The sequence below is a fragment of the Oxyura jamaicensis genome (assembly GCF_011077185.1).
Source record: "Oxyura jamaicensis isolate SHBP4307 breed ruddy duck chromosome 10 unlocalized genomic scaffold, BPBGC_Ojam_1.0 oxy10_random_OJ72041, whole genome shotgun sequence".
Taxonomy (NCBI): Eukaryota; Metazoa; Chordata; class Aves; order Anseriformes; family Anatidae; genus Oxyura; species Oxyura jamaicensis.
Genome location: NW_023304223.1, coordinates 84,071 through 105,838, shown reverse-complemented (window position 1 = coordinate 105,838; position 21,768 = coordinate 84,071). Strand labels below are relative to the sequence as shown.

Here is a 21,768-nt window from a genome sequence, read left to right as displayed (position 1 = left end):
CCCTCCTCATCTGAGGAGGGGGAGTGAGAGAGCGGTTGTGGTGTTCAGCTGCCTAGCACAGTAAAACCACCACAGTCCTTTTTGGCGCCCAACGTGGGGCTCGAAGGGTTGAGATAACAATAGAATTGATTAAAACTCTTACAACTAACACACTTACTTGCTAGTCACCATGTTCAGTGTCCTGTTAATATTGGCTTGTTTGATCATGTGTCATGCAATCCGAGTCATATTCTCCTTTCTCCTCTATATCAGATCCGAGAACGTGCTACAATCTGTGCTCGTTTTTTTAAACTCGTTGTGCTGCCAAGCACTGGCCTTGAGTTTAATCTGGCATTCAGGCTCTGCACTGTTATCATTTGGGTCTCATGGAATCTATCTTTTAGAGAATATTCAGAATTACACTGCCTTCCTTTCCTCATCTGGAAGTCAGTTTATGAGTAATATCAGGAATGGTACCTTCTCCTTCTTTCACAGTGGGCTAATTATAACAGTTTTTGAGTATAACCACCACAGACATTAAAAATCCTAATCAGTGAGAAAGATAAAGAAAAATAAAACATTCTCCTCTCACCTTCAAGAAACCTTTTTCTTTTTAAATTCTGTATGGGAATGAACTATAAAGCGAGATGGTGAAGATGCATGTTGTATTTACTTAATTATACTGCTAACAGGCTATAAATACACATTACTCTGTTTTGTTTTTTTTTTTCTACCATGGTATCTATTGTCATCTCTTTACATATAATGCTGTAAACTACTCACATTTTGTTCACATAGCAGTTTGAGATCATCTCTCTGAGGAGAGACCCCCATGCTCCACTGTGTGTCCAAGTCATCGATCTGATTAGGAGTGTGGTGTATAATGGGACGGATATTCCCTGTAGCACTAGGATCAAATGTCAGCTCCTTCACCCTACAATCAGAAAATATTTCATTTTCAAATTAATAACTTCCTGTGCAAAGTAGCCACCACCAAAAATAAAGCTCTATGGGTTTATATACAATTTAATTCATTTAACATGAATGATGATGCTACCTTCAGAAATTTAATGTGACAAGAAGACGTTAGTCCAACTTATAAAAACCATCGACCATTCAGTTTCAACTAAATGTGGATTGAAGTCCATTTTCTAACAAAAGTAATTTTTAAAATGAAATCTTACTACTCATTAAAACGCTGAGGGCAAAAATCACCTCAACATGAACTCCTTAACAGTAAATAATATATGATAGGAAAGTTCATTCAACACCCAAAACTTGACCATCTTTCTTTTTTCTGTGCACCCAACTGTGTTTTAAAAAAATAATAATGACTATAACCTTAAACTAAAATAATTTCAAAGGCAAAAATATCTTAAACAGACTTGTCAGATTTGGTTCACTAAATATACAAAGGTGACATCACCATTTTATTTTATTTTTATTTTATTTTATATTTTTTAAATGTATGAAGGAAAATATCAAGCCTGGATACAAAGGGTAGATGTTTAAGGAGGATGAACAAAGTACTGGGAAAATAACTGCAGATCATGCAGAACCATCACCTGCCAAACAAAATTTAAAAAAAAGAAAAGTGCGTGATTCAAGGCAAGGGGAATAATGTGAAAGGTTGGTCTGTAAAAATACATAGCTAAAATAAAAACTTAAAGATTTAATGTATAGAATAAATTAGACCTGTTGACTGAAGGAGAAAAGTCATCATATTCGTAGGAAGGAGAGAGATCAGAGCGACTGCTACTACCCTGTGAGAAGGGAATGTCTGAAGGACTAATTCCAAATTCCTTTACTCTGCAGTAGCAAAATACAGCATCAAATTAAGAAAAAATGATTTCATAAACATAGTTAAAATGACAACTCTTTCTTAAGCATTCTTCTTTTTATAGTTTAAAAACCTAATAAATTATGTTTAAATTAAAACACAAAAGCATCAACTTAAACTTTCTGCAAAGAGAGATAAAGATCACTAACAGACCTGGAAAAAAAACAGTGCTACTAATGTGCAGGAGAATACAATAGCATTGTTTTCAGAAGAGTAATTCCACAATTTAGTTAGTGCAGTAAATAAAATTTGGTCGATATTCAATTAAACTGCTCCTTTTAAAGTCTGGACTAGATGATCTTAGAGGTCTTTTCCAACCTAAATGATTCTATGATTTTAAAATATAAAACCAGTGCAGCTACAAAAATTTATATTCTACCCTGCCCACTGTCTTACACTGTACATACAGTGGTGCTCAGCACCTAAAAACTAATTGTACCACGAAAATGATATTATATTCCTAGAAAAAAATTACGAAAAGCACAATACAACTTTACAGTGATAGGCATTTACTCTGTATCTTGGTTTGGGCTAGCATAGAGTTAATTTTCCTTGTAGTAGCTGGTAGGGTGCTGTGTTTTGGATTTAGGATGAGAATAATGCTGATAACACACTGATGTTTTAGTTGTTGCAGAGCAGTGCTTACACTAAGTCAAGCAGTTTTCAGCTTCTCATACTGCCCAACCAGCGAGGAGGCTGAGGGTGCACAAGAAGCTAGGAATGTACAGAACCAGGACAGCTGACCCAAACTGGCCAAAGGGGTATTCCATACCATGTGATGTCATGCTGAGCAATTAATATGGGGTGACTGGCTGGGGTGGGGGGGACACCAATATTCAGGGATGGGCTAGGCATTGATCAGCAGGTTGTAAGCAAATGCACTGTGCATCACTTGCTTTGTATATTCTATTATTATTATTATAATCATCATTATAGAATCATAGAATTATCACAGAATCACAGAATCACAGAATCACAGAATTTCTAGGTTGGAAGAGACCTCAAGATCATCAAGTCGAACCTCTGACCTAACACTAACAGTCCCCACTAAACCATATCCCTAAGCTCTACATCTAAACGTCTTTTAAAGACCTCCAGGGATGGTGACTCCACCACTTCCCTGGGTAGCCCGTTCCAATGTCTAACAACCCTTTCGGTAAGGAAGTTCTTCCTAACATCCAACCTAAACCTCCCCTGGCGCAACTTAAGCCCATCCCCCCTCGTCCTGTCACCAGGCACGTGGGAGAACAGACCAACCCCCACCTCGCTACAGCCTCCCTTGAGGTACCTGTAGACAGCGATAAGGTCACCCCTGAGCCTCCTTTTCTCCAGGCTGAACAAGCCCAGCTCCCTCAGCCGCTCCTCGTAAGACTTGTTCTCCAGGCCCCTCACCAGCTTCGTAGCCCTTCTCTGGACTCGCTCAAGCACCTCCATGTCCTTCTTGCAGTGAGGGGCCCAAAACTAAACACAGTACTCGAGGTGCAGCCTCACCAGAGCCGAGTACAGGGGGACGATCACCTCCCTAGCCCTGCTGGCCACACTGTTTCCTATACAGGCCAGGATGCTGTTGGCCTTCTTGGCCACCTGAGCACACTGCTGGCTCATATTCAGCTGACTATCAACCATCACTCCCAGGTCCTTCTCTGCCTGGCAGCTTTCTAACCACTCATCTCCCAGCCTGTAGCTCTGCTTGGGGTTATTGCGCCCCAGGTGCAGGACCCAGCAATTGGCCTTGTTGAACTTCATGCAGTTGACCTCAGCCCATCGGTCCAGCCTATCCAGATCCTCCTGCAGAGCCTTCCTACCCTCGAGCAGATCGACACACATACCTAACTTGGTGTCATCTGCAAACTTACTGAGGGTGCACTCAATGCCCTCATCCAGATCATCAATGAAGATATTGAAGAGGACCGGCCCCAGCCGGGGCATTGAGATAAAAACATTTTATTGTTTATTGTATTGTGTATTGTATATTATTATAGAATAATTAAGGTTGGAAAAGACCTCCAAGATCATCTGGTCCAATTGTCCACCTACCATCAATATTACCCACTAAACCATGACCCTAAGTGACACATCCAACCTTTCCTTAAACACCCCCAGGGACGGTGACTCCACCACCTCCTTGGGCAACCCGTTCCAATGCCTGACTACTCTTTCTGAGAAGAAATTTTCCTAACTTCCCACCTAAAACTCCCCTGGTGCAACTTGAGGCTATTCCCTCTAGTCCTATTCCTAGTTATCTGTGAGAAGAGGCTGACCCCCAGCTCTCCACAACGTCCTTTCGGGCAGTTGTAGAGAGCAATAAGGTTTCCCCTGAGCCTCCTCTCCTCCAGACTAAACAACCCCAGTTCCCTCAGCCGCTCCTCAGAAGACTTGTTCTCCAGACCCTTCACCAGCTTTGTAGCCCTTCTCTGGACATGCTCCAGGGCCTCAATGTCCTTCCTGTAGTGAGGATCCCAAATCTGAACACAGTACTCGAGGTGCGGCCTCACCAGAGCAGAGTACAAGGGAACGATCACCTCCCTGGTCCTGCTGGCTACACTATTCCTGATACAAGCCAGGATGCTGTTGGGCTTCTTGACCACTTGAGCATGTTCAGGCAAGCATCGACCAATACCCCCAGATCCTTTTCCTCTGAACAGCTTTCCAGCCACTCTGCCCTAAGCCTGTAGCATTCCATGGGCTTGTTGTGACCAAAGTGCAGGGTCCTGCACTTAGCCATGTTGAACCTCATTCCATTGGCCTCTGCCCATCGATCCAACCTGTCCAGGTCCCTCTGCAGGGCCTTCATACTGGCAGATCAACATTTTCCCCCAACTTGGTCTGCAAACTTACTGAGGGAGCACTCTATTATTATTGTCTCTTCCTGTTCTTTCCTATTAAAATGTTTTTATCTCAATGCCCAAGCTTTTACTTTTTCTTTCCTCCCGATTCTCTCCCCCATCCCACTGGCTAGTTGGCTGTATGGTGCTTAGCTACCTGCCGGGTTAAACCACAACAGTCCTTTGGGCACCCAATGTGGGGCACAAAGAGTTGAGATAATGACAGATCTGAACAGTGTATGTTAAAACAAAATTGTTATAAACATCAGATCAGTTTACTAGTTCCTAATCACAATGTTGATTTTTTTGATCTCAGGTCTGCTGTGTCTGTTTTCTGAATTGAGTTGTATAGCACATTACTTACTGTATGTGTTCCCTGTCATGCTGTTTATCATTTCTGGGGGATGGTTTAAGGTTATTATTTTGCTGTACTGTGTAACATTGGCTTATGATATGATAAAATTGCTGGTCATGAGACTAATCTGGTATTTGTAGTCATTATTGCCATCACTTCTGTACTTTGTGAACCATCTCTCGGAAACCACTAATAATTACACTCTACCTTTTCTCCTTGGAGAGACAATCTATGGAGGGGACAATGGGAGACACTTTTCCCTGCTTTGTCACTCTCCCTTTCTCCTTCACCTTCCCCTTCTCCTCCAAGCTATTTATGATAGATCTTCAAAACTTTGAATGTCCTTGGGATGTTTAAACCAGCATGTTGTTATTGTTATGTCTCTTGAACGAGTTTCACATTTGTTTAAGGTTAAACAACTGCTTGAGAATGTCATCCAGAGATCTCTTTTGAGGCAGGACAGTTATGAGTGGCAGGGAGCATGGGAGGACATGGGCATGCACTTAGAGCAGTGGGCACCTCCAGTGCTTTGGAAATTCACCTGTGAACAAGTGCAGAATCCTGAAAAACTGGCAGTATGCTTGAAAAAAGGGTGTCATCACCCTGGCAATTCCAAAGAGACACAAATCTCTGAAGTGTGCTGGGACTTGGCCTATGTTTACCAAGCCACAATCAACACCACTACAATCCCTGCAACAGGCCCTGCAGCCACTCTTACCCCTGTGATAGGCCCTGGAGGCACTCCCAACCCCCATGACAGGTTCCTGCAGACACTCCAGCTCTTGCAACAGGCCCTCCAGCCACTCCAACTCATTTAACGGGCCCTGCAGCCATGCCATTCCCTGTGACAGGCCCCATGGATGGGACAGAGAGGAAACCTGTGGCAGTATCAGTTGCCCCTATATGCAAGACAAAACAATGGATGGGAAACTCAGGTAATTTAGAAAGGAAAGGAACTCCTACTCAGACAAGAAAGGAGGAAGAAGACGATAAGGCAGGCTATTCTCAAACTGGACGAGCATGGGAGCAGGAGGACAGAGGAAGATATCATAAGAGCATCAATTGGCACAGAGTCCGGCTGGAGACCTGTGACTAGCGGTGTTCCCCAGGGGTTGGTGCTGGGTCCAGTCTTATTCCACATCTTCATCGATGACCTTGATGAGGGAATAGTGTCTACCCTCCACAAGTACGCCGATGATACAAAGCTGGGAGGAGTGGCCAACATGCCAGAAGGCTGTGCTGCCATTCAGACCTGGACAGGCTGGAGAGCTGGGCAGGAAGAAACCAAATGAGGTTTAACAAGAGCAAGTGTAGAGTCCTGCACCTGGGAAGGAACAACCACATGCATCAATACAGGCTGGGGGATGACCTGCTGGAGAGGTGCTCTGCGGAGAGGGACCTGGGGGTCCTGGTGGACAATAGATTGACCATGAGCCAGCAGTGTGCCCTGGTGGCCAGGAAGGCCAATGAGATCCTGGCGTGCATTAAAAGTTGTGTGGCCAGCATGTCAAGGGAGGTGATCCTCTACTCTGCCATGGTCAGGCCTCACCTGGAGTACTGTGTCCAGTTCTGGGCTCCAGAGTACAAAAAAAGACAGGGATCTCCTGGAAAGAGTCCAGCGGAGGGCCACAAAGATGATATGGGACCTGGAGCATCTTCCCTATGAGGAAAGGCTGAGAGACCTGGGTCTGTTCAGCCTTGAGAAAAGAAGACTGAGAGGGGATCTTATTGTTTACGCACCTTAAGTGTGGGAGACAGAGGGATTTGGCCAACCTCTTTTCAGTGGTTTGTGGGGATAGGACAAGGGACAATGGCCACAAAATGGATCACAGGAAGTTCCACACCAACATGTGAAAGAACTTCTTCATGATGAGGGTGACGGAGCACTGGAACAGGCTGCCCAGGGAGTTTGTTGAGTCTCCTTCTCTGGAGATATTCAAGGCCCATCTGGACGCCTACCTGGGCAGCCTGCTCTAGGGAACCTGCTTTGGAAGGGAGGTTGGACCCGATGATCTCTCGAGGTCCCTTCCAACCCCTACAGTTCTGTGATTCTGTGATTCTGTGATATGCAAAATGATTTCAGCCATTGTCCAGGTGAGCACCTTGTCACCTGGCTGCTCTGGTGCTGGGACAGTGGAGACAATAGTCTGGAATTAGATGGCAGGGAAGCCAAGCAGCTGGGATCCCTCACTAGGGAAGGGGGCAATGACAAAGCAATTGGAAAAGGAGCACAAGTTTTCACCCTCTGGAGGCATCTTCTGTCAGTCATGAAGGAAAGGTATCCCTTCAAGGAAGATGTTGCATGTCAGCCCAACAAGTGGAACACCATGGACAGAGGTATCCAGTACCTAAAGGAATTAGGTGTGCTGGAGGTGATTTATGATGACCTAGACAGTTATCCAAAGATCCAGATGAAGTCAAGTGCACGCGATGAAATTTGTACTTAGCACACCATCATCATATGCCAGCTCACTGGCAGTAATGACCTGGAGAAACGGAGAGGAACACACAGTGGATGAATTGCCTAGACAACTTTGGTAGTACAAAGAATGTCTCTCTTCTTCCCTATGGGCTTGCATCTGGGCTGTGGAAAAACTTTCGCAAGAGGTCCACCAACTTAAAGAGAACATATCTTCCTCCCAACCTGTACGAACCAATATCTCAGCTATCAAGGGTAAGCATCCCTCTGCTCAAGAAAGCGGATATAGTGGGGACATACCACATGCCACCCTGTGGTTTTACCTGTGTGACCATGGAGAGGACATGAGGAAATTGGATGGAAAATCTACCTCGACCCTAGAGGCACGGGTACGTGAGTTGCAAGGAAAAGCCATCACAAAAGGGGGGGGTCTCTTCTGGAAAAATTGCTGGCAGTCCTCCAGAGTAATGAATACTATGACCAGGACTAGAGGGGCCCTGCCTCCATCCAGGGGGAGGAGAGGAACAATCGGGTTTATTGGACTGTGTGGATTCGATGACCTGGCACATCAGACCCACAGAAGTATATGTATAAGTAGACACCGGTGCACAGTGTACCCTAATACCATCAAGCATAAAGAGGTAGAACCCATCTGAATTTCTCGAGTGAAAGGGGGATCCCAACAGTTAACTGTATTGGAGGCTGAAGTGAGTCTAACTGGGAAGGAGTGGCAAAAGCACTCCACTGTGACTGGTCTGGAGGCTCTGTACATCCTTAGCATAGACTACTTCAGGAGGGATTACTTCTGTATTGGGTTTAAGTGGCAAGGTTTTGGTAGTGGGGGGCTGTTGTGGTTTAACCCGGCTGGCAGCTAAACACCACACAGCCGTTCGCTCATCCTCCCCCCTCCCTCTCTGGGATGGGGGAGAGAAACAGGAAAGTGAAGCCTGTGAGTTGAGATAAAGACAGTTTATTAAGACAGGAAAATAATAATAATAATAATGATAATAATGATAATAGTACTACTAATAATAATGTGTATGAAACAAGTGATGCACAATGCAATTGCTCACCACCCGCTGACCAATGTCCAGCCTATCCCCGAGCAGCCAGCCCCCCACCCCGGCTAGCCACCCTTATATATTGTTTAGCATGATGTCAGATGGTATGGAATACCCCTTTGGCCAGTTTGGGTCAGCTGTCCTGGGTCTGTCCCCTCCCAGCTCTTGCTGCACCCCCAGCCTTCCCACTGGCAGGACAGAGTGAGGAGCTGAAAAGTCCTTGGCTTAGTGTAAGCACTGCTCTGCAACAAGTAAAACATCAGCATGTTATCAGCACTCTTCTCATCCAAAACATATCACCCTACCAGCTACTAGGAGGAAAATTAACTCTGTCCTAACTGAAACCAGGACAAGGGCCATAGGGGTGGCTTCTGCAAGAAGAATACAGACGCTGCCCCATGTTAGATAAGGGCCCCGCTGCTGGCCAGAGCCGAGCCAATAAGTGATGTTGTTTGCGCCTCTGTAAAAACATATTTTAAAAGGGTGAAAAAACCTGATGGGGAACAGCAGCTCGGAGAGAGAGAGGATTGAGAGGCAGCCCTGCAGGCACCAAGGTCAGTGAAGAAGGAGGGGGAGAGGTGCTCCAGGCGCCAGAGCAGAAGTTCCCCTGTGGCCTGTGGAGAGGACCATGGTGGATCAGGTTGTCCCCCTGCAGCCCATAGGGTACCACGGTGGAGCAGGGTTCCACGCTGCAGCCTGTGGAGGAGACCACGGTGAGGCAGGTGGACCTGCACTGAAGGAGGCTGTGGTCTTTGGAGGACCCCCGCTGGAGCAGGTTCCAGGCCGGACCTGTAGCCCGTGGAGCAGGCTACCTGGCAGGAGCTGCTGCCTGTGGGGGACCCAGGTTGGAGTAGTTTCCTCCTGATGGATGGACCCCGTGGTAAAGACCCATATTTGAAGCAGTTGTTGAAGAGCTGCTGATCCTGGAAGCCCACACAGGATCAGTTTGGGAAGGACTGCATCCTGTGGTAGGGACTCCACGTTCGAGCAGGGGAAGAGAGTGACCAAGAAGGAGTGGCAGAGATGAAGTGCTATAGACTGACCGCAACCCCCATTCCCCTGTTCCCCCATGCTGCTCAGGGGGAGGAGGTGGAAGAGAGTGGATGGGGGAAGGTGTTTTTGGTTTCTTTCCTTTGTTTTTCACTTCTTTGTAGCTTGTTAGTAATAGGCAATAAATCTTACTATCTCCCTACTCTGAGTGTGTTTTGCCCATCACGATAATTGCTGAGTGATCTCCATGTCCTTATCTCAAACCCTGAGCCCTTTGCATCGTATTTTCTTCCCCTTTCTCATTAAGAAGGGGAGTGAGAGTGCGACTGAGGTGGAGCTTGGCTGCCCACCTGAGTAAAACCACCTCAACTTCAAGTACCCAAAAGGGTACTGGTGGGCTTTGGCATAGCTGCCTTGGAGATGGAGAACAGTAGCCAAAAGGATATCACATACTTTATGACTCCATGCTGAACAATAAATCGGGGGGGGCTGTCTGGGCACGGGAAGAGGCACTTCTTGGGATCTGCCTGGGCATTGGTTGGCAGGTGGTGAGCAATTGCATTGTGCATCACTTGCCTTGTACATTCTATTACTATTATTTTTATTATAATCATTATTACTATTATTATTTATCTCCCTTTTCTCTCATATTAAACTGTCTTTATTTCAACCCATTAGCTTTTACTTTTTTTTTCTTCCCGATTATCTCCCCTGTTCCATTGGGGGAAGGGGGGAGGAGCGGGAGGAAACAGCTGTGTAGAGCTTTGCTGCTCTCCTGGTTAAACCGCAAAACCTGTAACAACATACAAAACTGATACCAAGATGAAGAAACAGATTCAGCACAACTGTTTTGGTATTTAATTTTTCTGCAGTGTCTTTTTCTGGAGTGATTTCAGCAATGCGTAGGCTATAAGGGACAGGAAAATCCAATGTGTCTTCATGAACACAAAACTCCCTCCTTTACATCAATACAGGGGACTAGACTAGATGCCTCATTTTCACAAGGAAGGAAATTACACAGACCAGTCCAAGCCAGACAGGCTTGCTACTAATTCCCTTGATTCAGGGGCAAATTCAGATTCCAAGAGGAAGTGTTGATAAGCTTTTCTAGCAGCCCTTTTTGCCCATTAGTGACTAGTAAGGACTGCCCAGACAATTGGAAGCAGACACAATTTTGCCCTTATCTTTCATATGGGCAAGAAACCCTGATTCCAGGCCACTGGGTGATAGCCTTTTCTGGAAAAACAAAATGAAACAAAACACACACACACAAAACAAAACAAAACAACAACAACAACAAACAGTCAGATTACTGATGGCCTAGGTGCTAGCTTGCCTCCTTTATTCTTTGTGAACTCCAGGTCTTGCCGGAAAACTGTAGCAACTCTCACTGCAGCACACACAAGATTGCCCCATCTATGTGAAATTAAGCAGAACTGCAGTTGGGAAAGGCTCCTTTTACAATCACTGAAGATAGGCTAACACTTTCAGAGAGCAGTACAGGTCTCAGAGGTGCTGACTCAGCCTCTGGAGATGCTTATTTCTCTATGTATATTATAAAGTCACTGCTGGATTAGCCAGATTTTACTTAGGTGTCTCAGATATTTTCTTATAGTTAGAAAGTACAAAATCTGGGCCACAGCAACTGCAGAATTTTGATAAGAATAAGCTAGCAGATATACATGAAACAGGTTGGCAACTGCATGCTAAGGGGATGAAAAAGCACATTATAGTCAGCATGGATTCAGCAAGGGAAAGTCATTTGTGACCAATATGCTACCTTTCTATGATGAGATGACTAGCTGGGTAGATGAGGGGAGAGCAGTGGATGTGATCTACCTTGACTTCAGCAAGGCTTTTGACACTGTCTTCCATAACATCCTCATAGACAAGCTCAGGAAGTGTGGGCTAGATGAGTGGGCAGTGAGTTGGATTGAGAATTGGCTGGATGGCAGAGCTCAGAGGGTTGTGCATAGTGATGCAGAATCTAGTTGGAGGCCTGTAGCTAGCGGTGTCCCCCAGGGGTCAGTACTGGGTCCAGTGTTCAACTTATTCATCAGTGACCTGGATGATGGAACAGAGTGCACCTTCAGCCAGTTTGCTGATGACACAAAACTGGGAGGAGTAGCTGATGCACCAGAGGGCTGTTCTGCCATTCAGAGAGACCTGGACAGGCTGGAGAGTTGGGCAGAGAGGAACCTCATTAAGTTCAACAAGGGCAAGTGCAGGGTCCTGCACTCAGGGAGGAATAACCCCAAGCACCAGTACAGGCTGGGGGGTGACCTGCTGGAGAGCAGCTCTGCAGAGAGAGAGTCCTGGGAGTCCTGGTGGACATCAGGCTGACCATGAGTCGTCAATGTGGCCAAGAAGGCCAATGGTATCCTGGGCTGCATTCAGAAGAGTGTTGCCAGCAGGTCAAGGGAGGTGATCCTCCCCCTCTACTCAGCCCTGGTGAAGCCACACATGGAGTACTGTGTCCAGTTCTGGGTGCCCCAGAACAAGAGGGACATAGAACTACTGGAGTGAGTCCAGAGGAGGGCTATGAAGATGATCAGAGGACTGTAGCACCTGTCGTATGAGGACGGGGTGAGAGAACTGGACCTGTTTAGCCTGGAAAAGAGAAGACTGAGGGGAGACCTCATTAATGTATATAAATATCTGAGGGGAGGGTGTCAAGAGGATGGAGCCGGTTTCTTTTCAGTTGTGCCCAGCGACAGGACGAGAGGCAACGGGCACAAACTGAAGCACAGGAGGTTCCAGCTGATTAGGAGAAGGCATTTCTTTACTGTGAGGGTGACAGAGCACTGGCACAGATTGCCCAGAGAGGTTGTGGAGTCTCCTTCTCGCGAGATATTCAAAACCCGCCTAGATGCCATTCTGCGCAATGTGCTCTAGGTGATCCTGCTCAGCAGGGGGATTGGAACTAGATGGTCTTTGAGGTCCCTTCCAAACCAAGCCATTCTATCATGATTCTATGATAATGGCTTAAATGCAGTTTCTACTGATTCTACTGTAATGGTTGTAAAAAATAACTAAACAAATGGCTGAAACAACATCATGGAACAACAGTATTCTAAACTCCAGTGATCAACAGCCAGGATAGCTACAAGCAATAATATTTTCCATACCTATTTGCATATCTCAACGTATTTAGTGTGTTTTCACATGATGCCATCCCTGGAGAAATTGTAGCAATCTGCAAAAAACAAGCCACACATTAATAATTTGCTTTGTACAGATAAAAGGGGGTAGATGAAGTCAAATCAACTTTTTCCTTTTTTTTTTTTTTTTAAATCCCATTTCATTTGAGATCTTCTACAAAAATACAGTTTTGCTGTCCCAATACAATGACATCTCAAGAACAGATGTCAAGTCAAACTTTCTTTTTTTTTTTAACCATACCTGACACATTAAGAATTCATGGAAATTTCAGTCAATTTCTGACATCTGACAGCTTGGTAACATAATATGTAAATGCAAAACTCTAATTGAAAAAATAAGGCTCCTCAAACAGGAAATATGCAAGTCAGTAGAAAATAAGTCTAATGCATCCTGCATATGATTGCCAGATATTATTTTTATATATGCATCTTCAAAATCTGTTCTCCGTTCAAGCAGACTGCATACTGATTAAGAGATTTTTTTTGGCTATAGTCCAAAACTGTACTTAATGATATTAAAGATAAGCATGTGTTTAGGCATTTTCCGAAATAAAGATGTTTTCTTTTTCTGAACTAGAAATTATCTGTAAATAATACTTGTTAGCTAACTTATTATCAGACATATCTGGGATGATCTGTAAGTCTTTCTTTTTCCAGTTGAATAAAATACCCTGAAGATCTCACCTTCTTTTCAGCACTTAGCAAAAATAAAAACAGTGATCATGCAACAGTGGCATCATGATTTGTCCTAGCTTCTCTCAGTAGTCCATTTTTTCCATCTCTGCTCCTTTCAGGAGAGCCATAGAGGCACTATCCAGGAAAAACACCTCTATGATCCTACACACTACCATTTTTTCTGGCAGCACAGCATCAGGAGACTGAAACTGATGAAGATTAGGTAATCCTGGTCTTTTGTTTCATCCTGCTGCTGATATTACCATACAGGTAGTCATCCTGTGAGGAATTTCTCCTACTGGGGAGAAAAGAAAAATATGCGATGGGAAGTGGTTAGCAAGTCTAAAGAGCTTGCTAATACATACACTGTTTAAATCTCTAATACCGCTATGCATCAGTTACTAATGAAAATAATTGTAGATTTGAAAAGATCATTTGATTGCATGTCTCCTTATAAAGCATTGTGGATACTAATTAACAAAAATCTACATGTTCGCAAAATCTTTCCAAAGTCACTTTATATGAAGGGTGCACCCATCGCTTTCATCAGTTTACTGTTCACAGTATACAACACGTGGCAACTGCCATAATGCCAGGAGACTGTTACGTCTTCAAGTGTATAAGGAACAGCTATAGGGAAGTGCCACTGTAGGTGCTCACAGCCATGATACTACCTTCAGGCCACAAGACTCTGTTGAAAAGAAACACCCACTAAGTCACATGTTCTCATGCCCCAACAAGCCCAGTCCAGGTAGGACAGGAGGACTTCACAAGTCAGCAGGAGAGCATCTGAAGAGCAGCATGAAGTAATTCCAGACACTCCAGACAGTAAGTCAGCTTCATCAGGGGCCCAACTAAAATGCCTCTATAGCAACGCACATAGCATGGGGAATAAACAAGAGGAATTAGAGACATGCACACACCTACAGGGCTATGATCTTATTGGCATCATAGAGACATGGTGGGATGATTTCCATGACTGGAGTGTTGGAATGCAAGGATACAGGCTATTCAGGAAAGACAGGCAGGGGAGATGAGGAAGGGGTGTTGCCCTCTATGTCAATGACTACCTGGAGAGCATGGAGCTCTGCCTAGGATGAGGAGCTGACTGAGAGTTTATGGGTCAGGATTAAAGGGAGGGCAGGGACAGGTGACATAGTGAGGGGTCTGCTAGAGGCCACCCGACCAGATGAGGACCTCTACAGAAAGATAGGAGCAGCCTCATGTTCACAAGCCCTGGTCCTCATGGGGGACTTCAACCACCCCAATATCTGTTGAAGGGACAGCACAGCAGGGCACAGGCAATCCAGGTGGTTCCTGGAATGCATTGATGGCAACTTCCTTCTCCAAGTGATAGAGCAGCCATGGAGGAGAGGTGCTATGCTGGACCTCATACTCACTAACAGGGAGGGGCTGGAGGGGAATGTGAAACCCAAGGGCAGCCTTGGCTGCAGTGACCATGAAACGGTGGAGTTTAGGATTCTGAGGGCAGTGAAAAGAGTACACAACAAGCTCTCTACCCTGGACTTTGGGATAGCAGAATTTGGCCTCTTCAGGGATCGGCTTGGTAGAGTACCATGGGACAAAGTACCTGTACTTTGTGCCAGAGTATCTTAGGCACAAAAAGAAAGTCTATGGCTGCTGGAAGCAGGGTCAGGCAACTTGGAAGGACTACAGGGATGCTGTTCGCCTTTGTAGGGAGAAAATTCGTGTGCCCAAAGCCCAATTAGAGTTGCAGCTGGCCAGGTCTGTGGGAGACAATAAAAAGTTTGTTGGTTTTTTTGTTGTTGTTGTTGTTTGTTTGTTTGTTTGTTTGTTTTTAATATGTGAACAGAAAAATGAGGACCAAAGAAAACATAGGTCCACTACTTGATGGGGTTGGTCACCTCACAGACAAGGACATCGGCAAAGCAGAGATGTTTAATGCCTTCTTTGCCTCCGTCTTCAACGCCGATGAAGGGCTTCAGGACCCTGGGTACCCTTAGCTGGATAACCGTGATCCTGAATGTGTGTGGGATTTGCTGCTCCACCTGGATCCATACAAGTCCATGGGTCCGGAGTGGGATTCATCCCAGGGTGCTTAGAGAGCTGGCTGACATCATCGTGGGACCTCTCTCAATTATTTTTCAAAGGTCTTGGGAATCTGGAGAGGTCCCAATAGACTGGAAGCTGGCAAATGTTGTGCCAATTTTCAAGAAAGGGCAAGAAAGAAGACCCTGGTAGCTACACGTCTGTCAGTCTCACATCAGTGCCTGGTAAAATTATGGAGAAGATTATCATTGAAGTCACTGAAGCGCACCTAGGGGACAATGCAGTCACTGGTCCCAGCCAACATGGGTTCACGAGGGGTAGGTCCTGTTTGACTAACTTGATTTCCTTTTATGATAAGATCATCCATCTCGTTGATCAAGGGAAACTAGCTGATATGATCTTTTTGGATTTCAGTAGAGCTTTTGACAGTTTCCCATAGGATCCTACTTGACAAAATGTCCAGCATACAGCTAGACAAAAGCATCCTACGACGGGTGAGCAATTGGCTGACAGGCAGAGCTCAAAGGGTTGTGGTAAATGGGGCTACATCAGTCTGGCGGACGGTCACCAGTGAGGTCCCCCAGGGCTCCATTTTATGTCCAGTTCTCTTCAGTGTTATTATAAATGATTTGGATGTAGGACTGGAAGGTGTTTTGAGTAAATTTGCTGATGATATTAAACTGGGAGGAGCTGTTGACTCTGTTGAGGGTGGAAAGGCCTTGCAGAGAGATCTGGACAGGTTGGAGAACTGGGCGATCACGAACCACATGAAGTTTAGCAAGAGCAAGTGCCGGGTCCTGCACCTGGGACACGGCAACCCTGGCTACACGTACAGACTGGGCGACGAGATGCTGGTGAGCAGTCCTGCAGAGAGGGATGTGGGGGTTGTGGTTGACAGCAAGCTGAATATGAGCCAGCAGTGTGCCCTGGCAGCCAGGAGGGCCATCCTTATCTTGGGGTGCATAAAGCACAGCATTGATAGTTGGTTGAGGGAAGTGATTGTCCCGCTCTACTCTGCGCTGGTGTGGCCTCACCTCGAGTACTGTATGCAGTTTTGGGCACCACAGTACAAAAAGGAAGTGAAACTATTGTAGAGTGTCCAGAGGAAGGCTACAAAGATGGTGAAGGGCCTAGAAGGGAAGACACACGAGGAGCGGCTGAGTTCACTTGGTCTGTTCAGCCTGGAAAAGTGGTCTACAGCTTCCTCATGAGGGGGAGTGGAGGGGCAGGTGCCAGTCTCTTTAGTGATCAATGATAGGACTCGAGGGACTGGAGTCAAGGTGCGACAGAGGAGGTTCAGGCTGGATATCAGGGAAAGGTTCTTCATCAAGAGGGTGGTTGGGCACTTGAACAGGCTCTCTAGGGACCTATAGAGAGCAATAAGGTCACCCCTGAGCTTCCTCTTCTCCAGGCCGAACAATCCCAGCTCCCTCAGCCGCTCCTCGTAAGCCTTGTTCCCCAGAACCCTCACCAGCTTCGTTGCCCTTCTCTGGACTCACTCAAGCACCTCCATGTCCTTCTTGTAGCAAGGGGCCCAAAACTGAACACAGTACTCGAGGTGCAGCCTCACCAGAGCAGAGTACACTTCCCTAGTCCTGCTAGCCACACTGTTTCTGATACAAGCCAGGATGCTGTTGGCCTTCTTGGCCACCTGAGCACACTGCTGGCTCATATTCAGCTGACTATCAACCAATACTCCCAGGTCCTTCTCTGCCTGGCAGCTTTCTAACCACTCATCTCCCAGCCTGTAGCGCTGTTTGGGGTTGTTGCGCCCCAGGTGCAGGACCCATCACTTGGCCTTGTTGAACTTCATACAGTTGGCCTTAGCCCATCGATCCAGCCTATCCAGATCCTCCTGCAGAGCCTTCCTACCCTCGAGCAGATCAACACATGCACCTAACTTGGTGTCGTCTGCAAACTTGCTGAGGGTGCACTGGATCCCCTCATCCAGACCATCAGTAAAGAGAAGTGGCCCCAGTACTGAGCCCTGGGGGACTCCACTAGGGAGCAGCCTCCAACTGGATTTGACTCCATTCACCATGACTCTTTGGGCCCGGCTACCCAGCCAGATTTTAACCCAACAAAGCGTACGCCAGTCCAAGCCATGAGCATCCAGTTTCTCGAGGAGAATGTTGTGGGAAACAGCGTCAGAAGCCTTACTGAAGTCAAGGTAGACCACATCTACAGCCTTTCCCTCATCCACCAAGCGTATCACTTTGTCATAGAAGGAGATCAGGTTCGTCAAGCAGGACTTGCCTGTCATAAACCCATGCTGACTAGGCCTGCTCACCTGGAGACCTTGCAAGTGCCATGTGATAACACTCAAGATAATCTGCTCCAAGAGCTTCCCTGGCGCTAAGGTCAAGCTAACAGGCCTATATTTTCCTGGGTTGCCCCTCTGGCCCTTCTTGTAGACAGGCGTCACATTTGCTAGCTGCCAGTCGACTGGGACCTCCCCTGATAGCCAGGACTGCTGATAAATGATAGAAAGTGGCTTGGCCAGCTCTTCCTCCAGTTCTCTCAGTACCCTTGGGTGGATCCCATCCGGCCCCATCGACTTGCGAACATCTAAGTGCTGTAGCAGATCACCAACCATTTCCTTGTGGATTGTGAGGGCCACATCCTGCTCCCCATCCCCTTCCACCAGCTCAGGGTACTGGGTATCCAGAGAACAACTGGTCTTGCTGTTAAAGACTGAGGCAAAGAAGGCATTAAGCACCTCAGCTTTTTCCTCATCTCTGGTTACTAAGTTTCCCCCCGCATCCAGTAAAGGATGGAGATTCTCCTTAGTCCTCCTTTTTGTGTTGATATATTTATAAAAACATTTTCTGTTATCTTTAATGGCAGTTGCCAGATAGAGCTCCAGATGAGCTTTGGCCTTTCTAATTTTGTCCCTGCACAGCCTCACAACATCCTTATAATCCTCCTGAGTGGCCCGCCCTCTTTTCCATAGATCATAAACCCTCTTTTTTCTCCTAAGCTCAAGCCACAACTCTTTTCAGCCAAACCAGTCTTCTTTCACGCTGGCTCGTCTTTGGGCACGTGGGGAGAGACTGCTCCTGAGGCTTTAGGATTTCCTTCTTGAGGAGTGCCCAGCCTTCCTGGACTCCTCTGCCCTTCAGAACTGCCTCCCAAGGGACTCTGCCAACCAGTGTCCTGAACAGCTCAAAGTCTGCCCTCTTGAATTCCTAGACCGCAGTTTTACTGCTCCCCCTCCTGACTTTGCCAGGAATAGAGAACTCTACCATTTTGTGGTCACTCTGCTCAAAACAGCTCCCGACCACCACATCTCCCACCAGTCCTTCTCTGCTTGTGAACAGAAGGTCCAGGGGGGCACCTCCCCTGGTAGGCTCACTAACCAGCTGCGTCAGGAAGCTATCTTCCACGCCCTTCAGAAACCTCCTAGACTGCTTCCTCTGAGCTGTGTTGTGCTTCCAGGATATGTGTGGGAAGTTAAAGTCCCCCACGAGAACAAGAGCTGATGATTTCGCAACTTTTGCCAGCTGCCTATAAAACTCCTCATCCATCTCCTCATCCTGGTTTGGCGGTCTATAACAGACCCCCACCAGGATGCTTGCTTTGTTGGCCTTCCCGCCGATCCAAACCCATAGGAACTCAACCTTATCATTCCCAGTCTCAGCCTCGAGAGTTCCACAACATCAAAACACTCTAATACAGAGAGCCACATCACCACCCCTTCTGAAGAACCTACAGTCAGTCATTGCAGCACTCCAGTCATAGGAGTGGTCCCACCACGTTTCAATGATGGCAACCAAGTCATAGCTAGCCTGCTGCACGATGGCTTCCAGCTCCTCCTGTTTGTGGCCCATGCTGCACACATTAGTGTAGATGCACTTCAGCTGGGCCATTGCCTGCTCCCCCGGCCCTGACATTGTTCTCCCCGTCCCACCTCTAACGAGCCTTATTCCCTCCCCGTCCCCGTCCCCCTTCCTGCCCAGTTTAAAGCCCTCTCAATGAGCCCTGCCAGCTCCTGTGCTAGTGTCTGTTTTCCCCTTTGAGACAGGTCGGACCCATCTGCAGTTAGCAGGCCGGGTGCCAAGTAAAGCGCCCCGTGGTCCAAAAAAAAAACAAATTTCTGTGTTGGCACCAGACTCTGAGCTACGTGTTTATCAGGTGGGCTTTCTGTGTCCTCTCTGTACCCCTCCCTGGCACTGTAGGGATGGAGGAAAGCATGACCTGTGCTCCCGCTCGTGCTTTCCTCAAGGATCACCTCCTCCAAGCTCAGGAGGGATGCATCCCAACAAAGAGGAAGTCAAGCAAAAACATCGGGAGGCCTGCATGGAGTGAGGCTCAATGTACAAGTGGAGATGAGTGACGAGTGGTGTTCCTAAGGGGTCAGTAGTGTGGACTGGTGATGTTTAATATCTTTGTTGGAAACATGGACAGTGGGATCGAGTACACCCTCAGATAGTTTGCTGATGACACTGAGTTGAGTGGTGCAGTCAACGCACTAGAGGGAAGGGACGCCATCCAGGGGGACCTCAACAGCCTTGAGAGGTGGGCGTGTGCTAACTTCATGAAGTTCAACAAGGCCAAGTGCAAGGTCCTGTATCTGGGCCAGGGCAATCCCAAGCACATATACAGGCTGAGCGGAGAGTGGATAGAGAGCAGCCCTGAGGAGAAGGACCTGGGGGTGTTGGTGGATGAGAAGCTTGACATGATCTGGCAATCACAGAATTGTAGGGGTTGGAAGGGACCTCAAGAGATCATCGGGTCCAACCCCCCTGTCAAGGCAGGTTCCCTAGAGACAGAATCACAGAATTGTAGGGATTAGAAAGAATCAACTCCCTTGACCTGCATAGCCAGCAGGTCAAAGGAGTTGATTTTCCCCCTCTACTTGGCTCTCGTGAGACCCTCACCTGGAGTACTGTATTCAGCTGTAGGGCCTCCAATATAAGGACATGGACCTGTTTGAGTGCATCTAGAGGAGGGCCACAAAGAAGATCAGAGGACTGGAGCACCTTTCCTACAAAGACAGCCTGAGAAAATTAGAGGTTTTCAGTCTGGAGAAGACAAGGATCCAGGGAGACCTTACAGCAGCCTTCCAGTACTTAAAGAGGACCTACAAGAAAGCTGGAGAGGGAACTTTTTACAAGGGCACACAGTGATAGGACAAGGGGGAAAGGCTTTAAATTGAAAGAGGGTATATTTAAATTAGAACCAGAGGGGTTGAAACTTGCCCTTGTTTTAGCTAGGATAGAGTGAATTTTCCTCCTAATAACTGGTATGTTGCTGTGTTTTGGATTTAGGATGAGAATGATGTTGATAACACACTGATGTTTTAGTTGTTGCAGAGCAGTGCAGGGGATATAGTGGATACGCACCATGTGCCGTGCTGTGGTTTTATGTACGTGACCATGGAGAGGACATGAGGAAATGGGATGGAAAATCTACCTTGACCCTAGAGGCACAGGTATGTGACTTGCAAGGAAAAACAATCACAAAAGGGGGGGGGTCTTCCGGGAAAATTGCTGGCAGTCCTCCAGAGTAATGAATGCTCTGACCAGGACTAGAGGGGCCCTGCCTCCAGCCAGGGGGAGGAGAGGGACAATTGAGTTTATTGGACTGTGTGGATTCGATGGCCTGGCACATTGGACCCACAGAAGTATAAGGCTTTACTAGACACCAGTGCACAGTGTACTGTAATGCCATCAAGTTATAAAGGGACAGAACACATCTGTATTTCTGGAGTGACAGGGGGATCCCAACAGTAAACTGTATTGGAGGCTGAAGTGAATCTAGCTGGGAAGGAGTGGCAAGAGCACCCCACTGTGACTGGCCCAGATGCTCCATGCATCCTTGGCATAGACTACCTCAGGAGAGGATATTTCAAGGACCCAAAAGGGTTCCGGTGGGCTTTTGGCATAGCTGCCTTGAATAGGGAGGAGATTAAGCAGCTGTCTACCTTGCCCGGTTGTACTGGGTCTGGCTGGGATGTTAACTTTCCCTGAAGCAGCCCATACAGTGCTGCGCTCTGCACTTGTAGCTAGAACAGCAGTGGTATCACACCGGTGTTGTGTCTGCTGCTGAGAAGTGCTGGCACAGCATCAGGACTCTCTCTGACCCTCCTAGGGGGTGGGCAAAAAGGTGGGAAAGAAACATCAGCAGGGCAGCTGACCTAAACCAACCAAAGGGATATTCCATACCATATGATGTCACACTCAGCAATAAAAGGTGGAAAAAGGAAGAAGAGGGGAGGGGTGGGCTCTCGTTGCGAAAATGTCTGTCCTCCTCCCGAACACTGGCTATGTGCATTGAGGCCCTGCTTCAAGGACATGGTCAAGCATCGCTCATTTGTGGGAAGTAGAGAGTAATTTCTTTCCTCTGCACTTCCACATAGCCTTTACTTGTTTTGTTTAGTTTTGTTTTTCCCTTTCCCCCTCCCTCTTCCCCTTTCCCTTTTTTCCCTTT

General features: G+C 46.8%; 1 protein-coding gene across 1 annotated transcript in view; it reads right to left on the bottom strand.

Annotated features, from left to right (window-relative positions):
* Positions 1–21,768, bottom strand: part of LOC118157755 (kinesin-like protein KIF2A) — a 61,907-nt gene that overhangs the window by 12,183 nt on the left and 27,956 nt on the right. Inside the window, exons 15-17 of the mRNA XM_035312220.1 lie at positions 12,598–12,665; positions 1,675–1,788; positions 763–913 (exon numbers count right to left, since the gene is read on the bottom strand). Of these exons, the coding sequence (XP_035168111.1) occupies positions 763–913; positions 1,675–1,788; positions 12,598–12,665 (333 nt within the window). The remainder of the gene's footprint in view (positions 1–762; positions 914–1,674; positions 1,789–12,597; positions 12,666–21,768) is intronic.